The sequence below is a fragment of the Myotis myotis genome, unplaced genomic scaffold (genome assembly GCF_014108235.1).
Source record: "Myotis myotis isolate mMyoMyo1 unplaced genomic scaffold, mMyoMyo1.p scaffold_m19_p_15, whole genome shotgun sequence".
In the NCBI taxonomy this organism is placed as follows: Eukaryota; Metazoa; Chordata; class Mammalia; order Chiroptera; family Vespertilionidae; genus Myotis; species Myotis myotis.
The window spans coordinates 5,764,851-5,778,865 of record NW_023416319.1 but is presented as its reverse complement, the minus strand read 5'-3'; the positions used below and the strand labels follow the sequence as shown (position 1 = coordinate 5,778,865).

The window sequence follows — 14,015 nt, the reverse complement described above, 5'->3', positions numbered from 1 at the left end:
AGAAGTAATTATTTTAAATATAAATCAACCAAACGATTCACAAATTCAACATAAGCCCTATGAATTCCAACAGTTCTCCATTTATTTAAAACTAAGCTTCTCATTTTTCTCTTTCGCACCGTAATACATGAGAATACATCTGCAACAGCATAAAATTTCCTTGACATCTCAAATTTAACTTAAAACTTCAGGTACATTTTTGCATTTTTCACTCTAACTACAATCATATGTCTTTCTCTTGATAAAAAAAAGAATCTTTCTCCCCAAATCTTTAGGAATACTGTCACTCTGAGAAGTTAGGCTGTGTTCACCCCATTGCTCTGAGTAGACCCTGGTCCTCTGCCTGCCATAGGTCCACTAGTCCAGAGGTCGGCAAACTGCGGCTCGCGAGCCACATGCAGCTCTTTGGCCCCTTGAGTGTGGCTCTTCCACAAAATACCACGTGCAGGCACGCATGTACAGTGCAATTGAAACTTCGTGGCCCATGTGCAGAAGTCGGTATTTTGTGGAAGAGCCACACTCAAGGGGCCAAAGAGCTGCATGTGGCTCGTGAGCTGCAGTTTGCCGACCACTGCACTAGTCTATTTGGAGTTGGGGATGGGGATGGAGGTGGGAATCAAGTTGTTCATTTTAGAAGCAAAACTGTAAAGCTGGAAAGGTGTGATAAGAACAAGGCACCAGGCCCCTACCAGGGCCAGACCCAGCATAGGCTCTGACTCTGTATGAGCCAAGCCAACCCAGTGCCCTGGATCAGCTTTTTCCTGAGGAAAGAATGAGGACAACCTGTGCAGAGGTAATTCTTCCATGAGGGCAGGAATGAGGCAAGTTGCCCCTGGGTCCTGCTGGACTCGGCACAAAAGGACAGAGAGCCCACAATGCCCCTGGACAAGAGTACCCAAGCTGGCTTTGTACCTGAGACAAGGCCAAGTTCTGGAGAGGAAGCTATGATGTCCTCTTTCACAATTTAATCTGAGCTCAGCACGTGAGTTTAGGAAATAGTCAGCATGCTTTAAGACAGAGCCAAAGCTTAGAAATCTACCACACACTGTCCTTACTCGTGCTATGCAAGAATTTCTGAACACAGGAATTTATAGCAATAGTAGGTATAATACCTTTGCCTTGTATAGTAACAAAATAAGTTTTCTACTTTTACTAAATTTCAACGTAGTTTGGTTTATTTCATCAAAGATTATTACTAAACATATATCTTGAAAGAAACTAGAAAAATCTATCAAGTTTATTGTTTTCTTCCAAATGTATACCCTTTATTGGTCAGCTCCTAAATTCCACTTGCATTTAAGTTTTTTAAAGTTGAGAATATTCTGTTACTAATAACTTCACTTAACGTAAAGTGATTCTGTAGATGCTGTGCAGTAAAATCACAGAGAGAGCCACTGTTTCCAGACTCACCCTGTGGCAAACGCTACCCTGGCACAGTGTTCATGCCCCTGCATAACACCAAGGTAGCTTTATCCCATGTAACACTGAACAACAATAAGGCTCAGAGGTGAGTAAGATCACCCAGCTATTCAACAGACTCAAATCCACACCACACTGATTCCAAAACCTGAGTATTATATTACTATATATATATATATATATACTTTTTTTTTCATGTTATTCTGTAAAATCCATGGGTGGAAGAAGTTAAATAGATCTTCTGAATCAAATATTAAATTATGGATAATTTACATTTTTTATTTAGTTTGGGTATTTTATTTAAAAATAATCTATATGAAAAAAAATATCATGTACACCTCAAGTAAACAAAATATGTGATTAACCTGAACACCCCCATTCCCGCACCAGGCTCCGTAAAAAGAGGTTTCAATGCAGAGGTGCGGCAGGGCACCCTCCTAATTGGCTCCTTGGTCGCCTAAAGTAGCAACATACTTCCTTGGGGAATGACAGACATGGAGTATATATAGCTCCATGACTCCGACTAGAAAAGAAATGGTGAAATTACTAAGTGATTGGTAAAGAGCTAACGTAGTCCCTATTTATAAAATCTTCCTTCACAATTTTAATGCTTTCCTGCTGTTTGCTGAAATAACTCTCTTACTCATGCCCTATCTTATAAAATCATTGTCTATGGTTAAGAACAGGCTCAAAGGCCTCTTCCTTAAAGAAGCATTTCCCAAATTCTGAGCAAACTGCACCTTCCCTCAGCAAGCATCGTGTTCAACAGTCACTGCCTGGATTACAGGCCACTGTGCACCTTCCCTCTGCCCAGCCGGTGCGGCCACCAGTTCTCTATGAACCATCGCTTCAACCCACTCAGCCCAGCCCTAATAGAGCTTGACATACGTGTCTGTTAAAACAGCTCTAAACACTGGCCATGTGAATTAAGTTTTACTCTAGGCCAAACTGATTCATGTAATTGCTATTCAAGAGGTATTAGCACTTTTGTCAGAAAGAGCTCTAAGCTTAAAAATACATATAAAATACATAAAAACATGTACTTGATGTATAATACTCAATATGTAATAAATATTTATATATCTTAATATTTATATATTTCTATTTAATTATTGTTACATAATAATATTACACTATATTGTATGGAACACATCAAATCAAAGAGCCCTCATTTATCTTTAAAATTTAAGCTCAAGGATTCATGTCTGGACCCTAACGTTCTTAGACACTAGACAAACGCAAAAAAGAAAACTCATTTCATAATCAAGTTAACCGCTTTATCTTCTACCAGCAGCAGCTACTTAGAACAGCCTGGCCACAGGTAACACTCCCACCATATATTAAATATATGGAAACGGTACCTGTTTTCCAAAAGTTAAAGCTTATTGTTATGAAGAAAAGTAATCACAGGTGATATGGTTATAAAGGCCCAAGAGGAAATGTTCTGAACACGGAAGCAGGAGGCCTGGGAAGGTGGGGCACACAGAAGAAACAGAAGTCATTCTCTTAGTGAGAAACTGACAAAAGAGGTCCAACACGGAACTGAGTAAAGCTAAAACCACTGGAGAGAAATGCATACAGTAATTACAATGCGAGGGTGAACACACTTTAAATGCATTGAATCCATAAGCGATTACAGAAATTTGCATTCTTCTGTTCAAAGAAGCCAAAGTGTGTTTCCAGTATTAAAAATCAACCTTTCCAGAGCTATTACCATGTTGATGTTAGCTTAACTTGTCTCCATCAGCTCAAAACACATAATTTCTAAAAAAACACACACACAACCTCTAAACAAGAGAACATCTTATTAAAAACAAAAACCGCAAACCTCGCCATCAAGATTAAAATGCCAAGTTTGATTCAAAAGGCTACAGACCTGACATCGCTGTAATAATCTCTACAATGCTGTGTTTCACCACAGGCAGAGCATCAATTGAGGACACATATCACTGGAATAATCCTCATTGTTTCTTCTTTACCAATCCCCTCTCCTCCCTCCACATATACACACACAAGTAGAATGGTTACGTCCTATTTTAGACCAGAAAAATATCTCAGAGATGTTTTCTTCTTTTCCATCCTCACTGCTAAGGGACCGCCATCAGCTTTCACCTCAACCATCACACTAATTTCCTAACTCGTTTTCAGCCCCAAGTCCTTCACTCTTCCTTCCACTCCTGACCCCAGCAGATCCCCCATGGTACAGGGCTATCTGTAAGATATTACTTTGATCACATTACAATCCAATTTAAAAATCTTTCGTGGTTCCCCAATACCTATATCATGTCCAGTTCGTAGCAGAGAATTCAGACCTAATATTTACATGCCTGCTTCTATGAGCTCTAACAGCAGGATTTCAATCTTCATAACCTCTGATTGCCATGCATATAGTAAATATTTAAAAACTAATGAAAATGAAAACATCATCTCATCACCAAATCTGAGGTGGGGGAAAAAAATCATGTTGCTGGACTGACCTAGCCACACTGTGAGGAAGCAAGAGAATAAAGCAGAAGGCCTGCAGGGCTTTCTTTACATACTTAGTCTTTATCTCTCTATATAAAAGCCTAAGCCAGTGGTCGGCAAACTGCGGCCCCTTGAGTGTGGCTCTTCCACAAAATACCACGTGTGGGCGTGCACATACAGTGCGATTGAAACTTCGTGGGCACACTCAAGGGTCCAAAGAGCTGCATGTGGCTTGTGAGCCGCAGTTTGCCGACCACTGGCCTAAGCAACTGTTACGATTGGATGACCGGATGACTGGATGACTGCCAGTAGCTATGATGTGTACTGACCACCAGGAGGCAGATGCTCAATGCAGGAGCTGCCCCCTGGTGGTCAGTATGCTCCCATAGCCAACCTTCTGCAGCCAGCCAACCTCCTGCAGTCCCTACTGTCCCTCCCCCTGCCAGCTGGCCAACCTCCTGCAGACCCACCCCCACACCCCCATCCCCGGCCCTGACTGGGATTGGGCGAGACGGCCCCAATCGGCCTTAATCGCCAGCCAGACCGAGGGACCCCACACATGCATGAATTCATGGACGGGGCCTCTAGTAGAATATAAAATGTTTATAATAAGGGTTTGCTGATGTAGGAGTTTTCTGAATCAAAACTTGATTCACACCCCCAACAATTTCAAATTTACACAGGAAATAACTAGATCAAATATTTGAAATTGGGAAGAACAAGTCTCAGACTTGAAGGTACCACAGGAGCATGACTGGAGGACCTGTGCGTATTGTTAAAAACCAAAGTGTTGAAGGGTAGTCTCTTCTCAGGCCTGGGTCCTGACAGTTTTCACATGGATGAGAAAAGTAAGGTCAGCTTGGAATAGGCAATTTTAGACAACAGGCCAGAGATGAAAAAATAAACAGAACAATAAATATCCAAAACAATTCAGAAACATATAATTTTTGTCTTTCCAATGTATTATTCTTAAAATACACATGTTCACTAATGACAATTAACAAAGATTATTAATCTACATGTAAGAAGCTTTCCTGTTTGTTGGATTTGACACAGAAATAATCCTCTCAAATAATATATTAAAAGTTAAACCCCCCCCCAAAAAAAATTACATATTGATTCACAAAACTTGGTGAGTTGGGGTCACTGGAATATAATTTTAATACTTTCCTATCAGAAACCTCAAGAGGACTTCCATGCTCTATCTTGTATTTGATCAGATCATAACAACCTGTTCTCTTTAACTATGGGACTCACTATGTGTTATCCTGTGTCCAGTGCCTAAGAGCTCGTTAATTACCTAAACTATATCTCCGTAGGTCTTGTTAATTACCCGTCTCCTGTCTCAGAGGACCTTGTTAATAACTTGTACAGTCTCTCTAAAGAGGTCCTAACAACACATTAAAATTAAAGATGCTTTTCTTTTAGCACCTGTCAAGCGCTGTAAATTGAGAAATTTTCACATCAGTTTATTAGCCTACAGTAGTTTCTTTTGGCTTGTTTTCTTCTCTCACAGAGTCTTTCTGTATCTCAATCTCGCTGCTCAAAATAATAACAACTTAGCAAAGTTTGTCTTTTTTGTTACAGAGCTTTTTTTGTTTTCAATTTTGAAGTCTATAAATATCAATTTGCATTAGTGACTTAGCCAAAGGACGGCATGGTAGGTATCTGCAAATTAACCCATTGGGAGATGTGCCAATTAATGAGACTATTATAATGAGTATTAGGACCACAAAGGGTAAAAAAAGTTTCAAGTAGTATCTGGGGAGTTAAACGTAAAGTTCTAGTTAGTGGGAACTAATCACACTGCATACTTCATGTTCCCAGTCACGGCTTCATTAGATACATTCTGTAAATCCCCGGGCATTAATGGATTAATGGATCTAAAAAATCATCTCAAAGTTTTTATTTTCTACCTCATAAATAAGGCTACAAATTTTCAGATGTGTAAAAGATTTACAGCCTGCCATGAATGTCAGGCAAATTATCTTCAATATTAGACAAATATGAACAAAAATATTGCTATTAAAATAAACCTTGTACGTCTTAAGGTTTATTATGCCAAAGAAAGAGCTTTCCACTTATACAAGAAAAGAATCTCCATAAGGAGCATTATAAAAAGGAAGGTTTTAAAACTAAGAATAGCATCTTTTCTTTAGGATCATTTGTTTACTATAACTTTTAAAATGTAAGCCTACAGTAAACAGTCATCACTTTTTTTATGGACATGCTATATAACTTCATAACAATGGTTACTTAATGTAAGCCTATGGTGATTTTTTTGATTTGTGAAAATTAGAAACACATTTAAATACAGTCTAGGTAACCAATTTTTATAGCTTCTAAGAAATATATTATACAACCATAGACAGGAATTGACTAGTGAAGGAAAAAAGAAAAGGAAGAAAGAAAGAAGAGAAAGAGGGAAGTAGGTCAACGTGATCCCAAAGGCCAAAGGCATACTTGTCATGCAAAACCATAAAATATCAGTGATAAATATGAGGTCTTGATCTTAGACACTATTTCTGTACTGCCCTCAAAAATAACTGATTGGCCTAAGTTCATCAGTAGAAAATATGTTTTTGTACAGATGACAATTAGAAGATATGTTTTTGCACAGCAAACACGGCAAATGGAAATATATGCATAGGTGCTCTAATAAAATCAATAATACTAAAATAATATTAAAAAACATACCACTAAGTTATCATAGAGCGACTAAGAATTTGCTACATGGTACTCACAACACAATGAGGTGGAAAAGAATGTTCTTTGTGCCAGTCACAAACAGAAGGGTATTCCCAAACAAAATTATCTGATAAAAATATCTCCCATAATTGAGCTCTCCAATAAGCTGCTCCTCTAACATCAAATATTAGCTCATCTCTCACGGTATGCCTATATTATTAACTACATTATTTAAATTTCAGAAGAAGATCTACACAACCAATTTTCTCCTATATTAATTAATTCCCTTAACTAGGTGCTCTTCAGTCCTTCCTGAATCCTGAGAAATAATTCATCCATAGATGGCATCAGTATTTAATAGTCGGAAATTTCTGCCCGGCCTTCAATGCCTACTATAATTCAGATGTTCCTTAGCTATTCGGCCAAAGCCCATACTCCTCCCCACTTCCCTGGTTTCGTCAGGCTGACCTTCTTACTGTGCCCTCTACCTTAGTTAGGACCCTGCAAGCAAAGCTAATGTGACTAAGTTGTATGTTCAGCTATGAGTATACAAACACAAGTCCTGATTCCTAGTCATCATTACGTACTTGTGAAATAGATGATTTAATTTAGATCAGCAATGTTTACACCTGAGAATTAGTGGGAAGTTTTTAAAATGTTGATTTTTATTTCAGACCCATTCACTAAAGATTCTAATTCAGTCTGAGGTAGGGCTCAACAAATCATAGTTTTTAAAAATCCCCAGGAACTCTTGATGCTTAGCAGTGAGGACATGCCCTGCTCTAGGTTCTATGAGCACTAAAGACTCAGCCCAACGAAGAAGCTTATATACCTTAGTTAGGAAGACTAAGACCCAGAAACAACAAACATGGTGCAGCAATTATGTCCTCCTGGATCAGCAGAAATCCAAAGAAGGGAAACATCACATTACTGATCAAGAAAGAAGTAAAGGCATTGAAGAGTTTTTAGCATCAGGGATAGACAGGCTTAGGACATTCAGGTGGGTTAAGAGTACATTCTGCCGCTGAGCCAAAGAATGGAGATGGGAATGTTTAAGGGCCTCAGGATAGAGAGGTAAGAAAATTAACTTCCCAAGAACAGAGAGGACAAATAGTAAAAGAAAAGTTGCACAATTGAGAAAAGCCTAAAATACAATAAGCCTTGAAAAACAGAAAGCAGAGTTTGGTGTTGCAAATGAGTGGGTTCTTAGCTTTTTTGAAGGAGGCTTTCCTGAACAGAACAAAAGGTACTACGACTCCTGTGCCCTAAGTGCCAAATAATAATAATGCTAAGTGCTATAATAAATAAATAAAAATTGCAGTAATTTAATACTCTGAGAGTTCATCATTCAGGTAAGACACAGTGGGTGTGCTTGGTTAGTGGCCTTCCATGCATTCAGGGACGCAGCTTGCTCCTAGCTTATGAACCTGCCCTTCTCAAAGATTTCCATTCAGCTAGCACAGGGTTCAAGAAACTATTTCTGTTAAAAAAAATATTTTTAATAAATATGCATGCCAAACAGTCTATACTACTCAACTAGCATAAGAGTAGCCATAAACAACTGGGTGAAATGTGCTCCAAGAAAATGTTATTCACAGAAACAGGTAGCAAGCCAGAATGGGGCCCTGAGTCTTGTTTGCCAACCCCCAGCTTAGGTATGGAGAAAGAGAGACAATATGGAAGAGTGTGGAGGTGGTGTTCATGGACAAGTCCTGGAAATGCTGTACATCTCTTCCACTAATTCTTCAAGAACCCAGAACTTGGTCACATGTTTCTATGTAATGGGGTCTATCTGTGTATCTGTTAAAAAATATCTATAATAATAAAAGTATAATATGCTAATTAGATCAGATGTCATTCTGGACAAAGCTTCGGTGAGCGGGGGCCAAGGCAGAGGCAGTTAGGGGTGATCAGGCAGGCAGGCAGAGGGGTTTGGGGTGATCAGGCAGGCAGGCGAGTGGTTAGGAGCCAGCGGTCCCGGATTGTGAGAGGGATGTTCGGCAGTCAGATATCCCCTGAGGGGTCCTGGATTGTGAGATGGTGCAGGCTGGCCTGAGGGGACCCTACTCCCCGCCTCCCCACCCCCCAGTGCATGAATTTCATGCACCAGGCCTTTAGTGTGTGTGTGTGTGTGTGTGTGTGTGTGTGTGTGTGTATATATATATATATATATGTGTGTGTGTATATATATATATATATATATATATATATATATATATATATCTGGGATGTGCTTTGGTGAACTCACCACCCACTTTCACTTTTCAGTGGAAAAACAGCCCAGTGTTAAAGAAAAAAATGGGTGTGAACACATTATTGAAAATGGTATCACAAACATCTAGGTGTATTTGTTTTTGGAAAACAATATACTGCTGATGCAAAAAAGCAGGGCTTTACAAACTGTAGGGTTAATCATACTCCAAATTAGTTAATACTGATGACGCTAAACTACCTGTGATTTATAATTAAAAAGCAAGAGTAGAAGCAATTTTAAAACACAAACAACTGAATGTCAGTAATAAGCTGAGAATTCCAACTGTACTTTCACGTACCTGTGCATGTAGTACGAGTTTTGCAGCATGCCAAGTGTTAGCATGCAGGCTTCTTAGAACTGGCATCCGCAGCAAACAGTACTGTGAACTCCCCACACCCAATACAGCTTCCTCAGAGTCATAGCTAAACCGGATCTCTTAACTGGTTGTACTGAGGTTGGGCCAGGACTGAGCTCTGGCCAATGGGACATATGGGAACAATGCACACCACTGCCAGGCCTGGCACATAAAGATGTCCCACATGTGATCCTCCACTCTCTCTCCCTGCTGCATGACCCTGGAGGTCATGTATGAAAGGAGGGCGTCACAAGAAGGAGCCTGGCTCCTGAATGACTGTATGGAGCAGAGCACCCACCTATCATCCCCGTCTTAGTGAATTAGGTTGTGACAACAATGAACAATGAACGTCTACTGTGATTAGCCACTGACATCTGGGGATGTTTATTACAGGGGATAACCTATCCTAACTAATCCAGAGTTCCTGATAAGCTCCAGAAATGTGCTATTTAGGGTATGAATATTAAATTTCAATAGTCCTTAGAAATTCTTAGATTTTTAATGTTGTGCTGTGCATACAAATGCACACATTGCCTTTATGGATCCGTTTTCAGCCTATCAGAAAGATCCTCGCAGCCCACACCTAGCACCAAGCAGACTCCGGGAATGGAAGTAGCCTTTTAGGAAATCGGTCTGTTCTATGTTCAGTTATTCAAAAATGTTTTTCTAACACCTACTACCTACCACGCGTCATGCTGGAGATTAAGGGCAGAAAAATGAATGAAATGCAGGCGCTGCCCCCCAGTTGTTCATGGTGGTGGGAGGGGGCAGAGGGGCTGGTCTGGTAGGGAACAACGTGAAGCCAGGGCAAGTCAGACATAAAGGAAAATTTTGCATTGCAGGTTCACTACCTCCCTCCAGGAGGAGGGGCCTCCAAGAAGGGCCTGAAGAGGATGGAGACTGAGTCACCTCAGGGAAAGGGGTTCAAAGAGCCCTGCTCTCTGTTGAAGTAACCTCACAAAAACCCTAACTCATTTTCTTATCAGTTCTTGCAAGGCCCTGGGATCTATTCCAGAAACAGAAGCAAAATGCAGGATTTCTGTGATTTCCAAAGTGATTTCTTCAGGTGGATTTTACTGACACTAAGAAATGAAAACGCGAACTTCTAAGGAAGTGATTCTCGGTACTTTAGAATTGTCTGGCATAAAGAAACTTCTCCTGTTGTAATGGCATTACTCACTCAGAGGGAAACAACACAGTCCTCGTGCACCTGCCATCACAGGTGAGCCAGCCGATCCAGAGAACAAACTCAGCGCCACAGCTACAGATCTTACCCTCAACTCTGTCCCCATTCCCACAAGCCTCAGTCACAGGAGTCCAGGAAACTCAGTAGAGATCTACTTAGCACTACTGGGAAAAATGCACAGCATGCGTCCCAGTGATGGGAGTCTATAGCTTCAAAAGGCACTTGTTGTAGATGCTAGTGTGAGAAATGTAAAATGTCCCCTCTAACTGAGGGATGATACTAGACGATAAACAGGCATCCGCTATTTTGTAAAGGCAAAACTGCCTCCACCATATCCTCCCAAATTCCATACGAGGAAAAGCTGCTTCCCCCCAATGGGAATGGCATGCACTCAATCTGTTTATATCAATCTTATTAATTAGAGCTACTTCATTGTAAATGTTCTAAATTTACCACAAAGGTGATTTTTGACACAAAAAGAGTAACTTCCCAAGAACTTACAAATGTTTCCGTTCTCAATTCTGGCATCTCACAGAATATGAAGATAAGAGAATATAAAAAAGAGGAAGTCTTAAGGTTTTAAAATCTATTGTTTTTTATATGCTTGCAATCATTTTGTACATATAACATGAAACAGCTCTAATTTGTACAGAAAATGCATTAATACTGAAGTAACCCAAAAACAAAGCCTAAATCTGGCAAAATGCCACACTCACTTTTAAAACCAATGGCCGTCCACATAATAATAGCCCAAGTGTAGGGCCAGTGTAGCTTTGAGGGTACCTATTTTCCCATATGCTGCCATAATTTTAAAACATTATTTTCCTACCATTTCCCATTTTCTTTGACTCTAAAATAATATAAACTACCCAATCTCTAAGTTATCTTAGACAATTGTCTTCAAAAAAAGTTCAGTAAAGGAAGCGGAAAAATGCAAATGGATTCCTATTTACCCCCATAATTTAGGACTTAATGCAATATGTAAAGTACACTATGTAAAATCCCAAAATAAAATATTTAAGAATAGCATATCAAAACTATGGACTCCTTATTAAAATATTAATGCCATAAGATAAAAATAAATTTCTTTTTCCTATAGTCTATAAAGAAAACTGACCAAGACCTTCTAAAGCCACAGCAAATACCCATTACTGAAAGAAAATAAAAGAAATACACACTTCCTTCTGAAAGGTTTAAATGCATGTTTCAATGAACCGTTAGATTATATATAGAGAGGTGGGAGAGCACAGTCTAAGGCAGCGGTTCTCAACCTGTGGGTCGTGACCCCTTTGGGGGTCGAACGACCCTTTCACAGGGGTCGCCTAAGACCATCGGAAAACAAATATATAATTACATATTGTTTCTGTGATGAATCACTATGCTTTAATTATGTTCAATTTGTAACAATGAAAATACATCCTGCATATCAGATATTTACATTACGATTCATCACAGTAGCAAAATTACAGTTATGAAGTAGCAACAAAAATAATTTTATGGTTGGGGGTCACCACAACATGAGGAACTGTATTAAAGGGTCGTGGCATTAGGAAGGTTGAGAACCACTGGTCTAAGGGGTTAACTGTCAATGCTATAGTTTATATTTATAGTGGGACAAAATTAAGCATTGTTTAAATAAAATATCACACAACAGAATATACAACACAGCAGCCACCATTTACGGGTTCCCTATTTGGGACCTGGCTTTGTACCTTATACTTTATCATTTATCATCACTCAATCCTACCAGGTAGGAATTATTTTCTTCGTTTCAAAGGTAGGGATGCTGAGGTTTACAGAGGTCATAGAGCTGCTAAGCCAGAATTCCCACTGAGGTCTGTATACATTAGTGCCTCGAGGAAAAACTTCTGTTACACGGCAAACATTCTACCATGCACTTCTATGATAACTGCTTAAAATCACAATAAATTCATCTTATTCTTTGTTTGAGGTTCCTTAATTGGCTATTCCATCTTTCTCTTCTGCAAAATCCATAATCTTAAATGTGTATAGTTCCAACTTGCACTAAGAAATGGGAAAAGTACCATTACACAACTGAGAACTCAGATTTTGCAAATCTAATCTTTATGATAGTGATTATTTCTAAGACTATAAATGATTATATATTTTCTGACGTATTTATAGTGCCCAACAAGGGTCCCTGAACCCCAATAAACAGTCACAAATAAAACTACTTCTACACAGCAATCTGATGAGGACAGTTCACACCTACTATGAAAACCATTACTACCTGAGCCAGTATTTCTTCGGGACAGCCCACGGGCTGCTACTGGCCCACTAAGTACAACTAAAGCAGGGTAAGGAAGCAGAATCTCTCACCCTTCTAAGATAAAAAGTTCAAATCCAAAGATGTTTGCAACATTGTCTGACTCCATAATTAATTAGAAAAATAAGATAAATATTTTTTCAAGTTAAGTAAAAGGAATTTAGAATATTCAAGTATTTTTAAAAGGGGTATTTGATACTTTCAAGTACAATATTTCTCAAACAGCACAACTTACCCCATGGTAAGCTTACCTTGAAGATGGCATTATATTTGAAGCCCTGAATTTTGTTGTAAACGGATTAGTCGACTCATAATCAAAATAGTCCTGACGATTTTCACTAAACGCATTAGGTGATTTCAAGTCACTGGGGCTATCGGCTGCCCCATTGTTGAGTTTATCAGACCTTCTGCTATCTTTCTTTCCCGTCACTCTTTCAAACAGGCTAACTTTCTCCCTTTTCTCTCTTTTATTTTCTTTTCTTACTTCAATTGATTTTGAAAACAAAGTCATGCTGCTATCCCAGGATTCACTGCTTTCTTCAAATGGATTTTTCTTCCTTGGCAGTGTTGCAAATTTTTGGGGTAATGAAGCCGTCACATTTGTAAATGGGTCATGTTGTCTTCCGAAAGACGGTGCACCTTCATCCACACTGCGGTCGGGTTGGTTCATTTTAGAAGTATCAAAGCTTAATGTTCTTCTGTGTGGAGATTTGAGACTTCCTGCAGATAATTTTGTAGTCAGTACATAATCAGTCACACATTACATCACATTATGACACACTCTGCGTGCACACTGCTGCTTTTAGAATGAGCGCAATTAGCTATTTAAAGAGTTAACCTTTAAAATAACCAAAGAAAACAAGCCTAAAATGCTATGGTATAGCAAGCTGGAGTATGTAGGCTAATGATAATTAGTATATTGCTAGACAATCAGGAATTTACTCACCTCAGAAAGAAAAAAAAAACAGACTATAATGTCAAAGCTAGAGGTTGTACTTGGCAGGATAGTGCCATAAATTCTCAGAGACTTTTTTTTCATCATTAGTATTAAATTTACTTGCTTACTTCCGAACATGGGTTTTTTTCTAGAAACGTTCTGATTAAATGGAATATTCATTTATGCTTCAGGTTTCCCAGACAGGAGAAGCAACAGAAAAAAATCAACCCAAGCCCTGGCCGGTAGCTCAGTTGGTTAGAGGGTTGTCCCTACACACCAAGGTTTCGGGCTTGATCCCCCATCAGGGCACATACAAGATTCAACCAATAAATGCATAAACAAGCGGAACAACAAATCAATGTTTCCCTGTTTCTCTCCCCTCTCCCCCCTCTTTCTCTGAAATCATTCAACCAATAAAAAAAA

The 14,015-nt window shown here is 39.2% G+C and overlaps 1 protein-coding gene across 2 annotated transcripts in view; it reads right to left on the bottom strand.

Moving 5' to 3' along the window:
- RAB11FIP2 (RAB11 family interacting protein 2) overlaps positions 1 to 14,015 on the bottom strand; it is a 37,943-nt gene that overhangs the window by 16,998 nt on the left and 6,930 nt on the right. For both annotated transcript variants that reach the window (XM_036335841.1, XM_036335840.1), the window contains exon 3: positions 12,907 to 13,375. In XM_036335841.1, coding sequence (XP_036191734.1) covers positions 12,907 to 13,375 — 469 coding nt within the window. The remainder of the gene's footprint in view (positions 1 to 12,906; positions 13,376 to 14,015) is intronic.